Raw genomic sequence first — 4,129 nt, 5'->3', positions numbered from 1 at the left:
TTTGCAAGAACGTAAAACTATTTGTACGAATAAAGGTACGCAAAGGAACAGAAGAAAATGTTATAAATGTAAGTTTTATTTGCATACATACGCATGTATGGAATACACATATATAACACAATTGCTTAGGAAAATATATTTATTTATTTATTTGGCAAATACTTGATTTGCAAAAAGTATTTTATATCAGAGATACATGCTTATTATATATATATATATATATATATATATATATATATATATATATATATATATATATATATATGTATGTATATATATATATATTTATATATATATACATATATTTATATATATATATATATATATATATATATATATATATATATATATATATATATATATATATTTATACATATATATATATATATATATGTATGTATTTATATATATTCATTTATATTTATATTTAAACCGGGTGAAACAAATTCGAGTTATTAAAAATATATAAATTAATAAAATATACCAATTGAATAATTAAAATTGACCAAAATCTCCCTATTACAGACATTCAAGCATCCTTTACGCGGAATGCCTCCTTGAATCTTTGGAAAAGAATATAAATATTTGGTTTCACTGGAGTTCACTAAAGTAACAGGAAATATTTACAATCAAAACACCTACAAAAAATATCTTTAAACTTATTAATACACATAAATATCTAATTTAGTAGAATCACAAAATTTCATCGTTTTGTTGCGTTAATATTTTACGGAATCTCGCAATTCTTAAAAAAGCATTAAGAGGTAAAAATTAACCATTTATAAAAATAGACTACTCAATCTTATACTAAAATACAGCCTTATAAAAGGAGAAAGGGGGTATGATTATATTACCACAGGCAAATAAAAATTATTGGAAAGAAGAAACAGATGTACAATTTGATTCTAAAAATGTATACCACATACATTCATAATAATACTCGTATAACACTAAATTTATGATTTTTATAGATGTCTCACGGAGACGGAGCAATAAATTGGAAAATAATATGAAAGTCTTTTGGCATTAACAGGGCTTACTACCTGTTAGCTATTGACAGGTCGCGGGCTTCGTAAATGTTCATCGTGACAATTCCACAGGGGTGTAAATCCAATATTTTTGTTCAAACAAAGATTACGACACATTAAAAATGTTTTTGGGGTTAAATTTGTTCGTTTAAACGTATACAAACGGTTATCAGATATTATTCTATTACAAAGAAGTGAAATTTTAGACTAGTAAAAAGTAAACATTACAAGATGTAATAATCACATATATTGAAATTTTAATATGTTGTGACTTTGAAGCGTACAAGTATGCAGGGCATAGCGTAGAAGTTACATACATACATCGATTTTGCATATAGCACTGCGGTTTTCAGTTTATGTACATTCTATGATGAGGGGTTGGTTGGACTCTATCACGCTCGGCCTCGTCTCGTCACTTTGCCTTTGTGGGTTGTAGTGTCTGTCGGAGGGTTGCTGGAGTCCATGTAACCCATTTTGCGGCTGGTGTTGCTCCTGTTCCCGGTCCTGCACACCTGCGTGCTCCTGGTGAGACGGATGCTGCAGCTGATGCTGCAGCTGGTGGTGTCCTTGGTACTCCATGTGCTGGGATAAGATCGGCGGAGGGAGCTGAAGGAATCCCCCTGGACCGAGGAGCCTCGGAAGAGGTCGCATGTCGAACGACTCTTCGGGACCTTCCTTATCAGGACCTACGAGAAAAATTACAAATTTGTTATGAATGTGACAATTTATTTATTTTTATTTGCAAACATAATGCACACATATACTGGATTTAACACTCGAGTAAGGTTATAAAGAAGATATTGTACATATATCTGTTCTTTGAAAAAGAATATGGAAGTCTGGTTTACAACCTGTCATGGGGCGGTGTCGAGGGATCATCGATGGATGAAACTTATGAAAGATGATTGAATATTGAAAAATAGGGTTTTATTCTCGCATGTGAATAATCACATGTTACATACATATCGTAGTCATACAGGAGAAAGTGACCAAGTGCATTTTTTACAAAAACGTGATCATTGACTATTTGGTATCTTACTAGCTTAATATTGCCCTGAAAAAAAATCCAAAGCATTTGAAAGCAAAGACTTGAAAATATAATATATTGACTTGTTAAAAATGATAAACTGCATTGATATTTATTTTGTTGCCAAGCAAAGGTGACTTAAATGGCCCTCCTGAACATCATGATCGTTGAAAAAACCCGAGACCTCCAAGTATAATACACATAAACTTTAACCACTAAACTACAAAAGAGGACGGAAGTTTTTAAAACGATCGTTCAATCATCAATGTGGAAAAGTTCATATTACAAATTGTATAGTGTATTTAAATCAGCCGATGACAGGTCGTAAGCTATATAAATGCCAAGACTTCTGTATTTCCAGTTCAATAAAACTTTTTCGTTTATATTTTAATGATTATAACATTTTCTTAATTAAATAATATTTCATAGTGAAATCAATTAAATTTGAGTAGGTACTACGTTGTAAAAGGTCGGGTCATTGTCAACCTATTATGTAAAATTACAGAACAAAGAGGAGAGAGTTTGGCAGAGAGAACTCTAACAGGAGTGGTGGAGAGGATTGGAAAGTCGCTATAGCTGCTCTCGTAGCCTAAGTGAAAGTGTCAGTATTGAGGTATCGGGCTTTCAAAGCAGTCGATTCAGTATTAAAATAAATGTATTTTAAGATCAATATGACCATTGTTAAGGACGATCAGTTAAAATAATGTGTAGTGCTAAAGTTCTATGTTATTAAAAAAATCACAATTGTGGTGCAATCATTAATTGAAAAAGTGATAAAAGGTGAAAAGTTCAATTCTATTGAAAAAGTGAAAGTGGTAGCATTAAAGGGAAAACTTACCAAGGTATTCCGTATTCGCTGCGTTCGCCATTGCCAGCTCTTCTTCGATATTGTTGGGTTTGCAGCTCGTTGTCTTCCAGTGTGTTCGTAATCCAGATGCGCTGATATATTTCTTGTCGCAGCCCTGGCATACGTAGGGCCTGTCGTTGGTGTGTAGGCGTTTATGAAGTTTAAGATGCACAAATTGAGTAAACTTCTGCATGCAGAGATCGCAGCCGTAGGGTTTCTGACCGGAGTGCAGTCTCAGGTGAGTCTTAAGGTTAGAGGTGGAAGAAAATCGCTTCTTACATATATCACATTGGTGGGGCTTCTCCCCCGTATGCACCAAATGATGTTTTTGAAGGTGCGCTAGTTGAGTAAATGATTTTGTGCAAACATTACATTTGAATGGTCGTTCCCCAGAGTGAGTCCTTAGATGGACTTTCAAATTTGACAACTGACCAAATGTTTTACAGCATACATTACATTCGTAGTGCATCTTTCCATCCTTTTTCTTTAGTGGATAAGGAAGGCTTCTATAGCCTCTCGAGCTTTGGGAACCGGGGCTTAAAGGACTGCAACTTCTGGTGTAAGAACCACCGTCTGGACTGAGGCTACCCGGTGGTGAGTGACGCGAGGGAGACATGTGTTGTAGGGGAGGTAATGGTTGCAATAAGTGGTGACTTAAGTTGGAGTTTTGAAGCATGTTCATTTGAGAACAGTTTTTTAATGTAATAACACTGGAGGATGTTGGATACTGAGATTGATGTCCATTTCTTTCATATTGTTGACTCGAAGATATTGGCGGTGAATGAATACTAGGTGGAGAGCCACTGAGCCTAGTTATCATCGAAGGGTAGGGAGGAGAGTACATGCTATAAGTATAATTAGGCGAAGAATGGCTTTCATATCTCATTTCACGTATTTCTCTGATTTCCCGGATCTCTCGTATTTCAGTCGTATGTGGCACCATCTGATGCGGTGGCGATGCGTACATCAAAGCGGGGGGTTGAGGTGAAGGAACTTGATGGTTGTTTCGAGGTATAATTATCTGAGGTCCAACAGGCATAAGACCAGGAACTGGACTCGGTAGATTGGAACTAGAATCCGGACTGCATGCGTTCCCGTACCGTTGACTTTTTTTATAAGAGTATGCCATTTCTGTAGGTGATGTCGGAGGTGGAGTTGCATTAGGTTGTCGTCTGTTAGAATCATTATTGTTACTATCCAAACGGTTTCCTGTCAGAATTGTTTCTA

The 4,129-nt window shown here is 35.0% G+C and overlaps 1 protein-coding gene across 2 annotated transcripts in view; it reads right to left on the bottom strand.

The window, feature by feature from the left end:
* Positions 1–437: 437 nt before the first annotated feature.
* Blimp-1 (PR domain zinc finger protein 1) overlaps positions 438–4,129 on the bottom strand; it is a 35,721-nt gene continuing 32,029 nt past the window's right edge. For both annotated transcript variants that reach the window (XM_088274170.1, XM_088274171.1), the window contains 2 exons: positions 2,894–4,129; positions 438–1,714 (listed from right to left, as the gene is read on the bottom strand). The exon at positions 2,894–4,129 is cut by the window's right edge and continues 969 nt beyond it. In XM_088274170.1, coding sequence (XP_088130296.1) covers positions 1,383–1,714; positions 2,894–4,129 — 1,568 coding nt within the window. In that variant the 3' untranslated portion in view covers positions 438–1,382. The remainder of the gene's footprint in view (positions 1,715–2,893) is intronic.

The sequence above is a fragment of the Brachycentrus maculatus genome, unplaced genomic scaffold (genome assembly GCF_059751285.1).
Source record: "Brachycentrus maculatus isolate JH-2025_06_01 unplaced genomic scaffold, ASM5975128v1 h1tg000637l, whole genome shotgun sequence".
NCBI classification, from domain to species: Eukaryota; Metazoa; Arthropoda; class Insecta; order Trichoptera; family Brachycentridae; genus Brachycentrus; species Brachycentrus maculatus.
The sequence above is the reverse complement of the archived record's forward strand: the minus strand, read 5'-3'. Positions and strand labels throughout refer to the sequence as shown.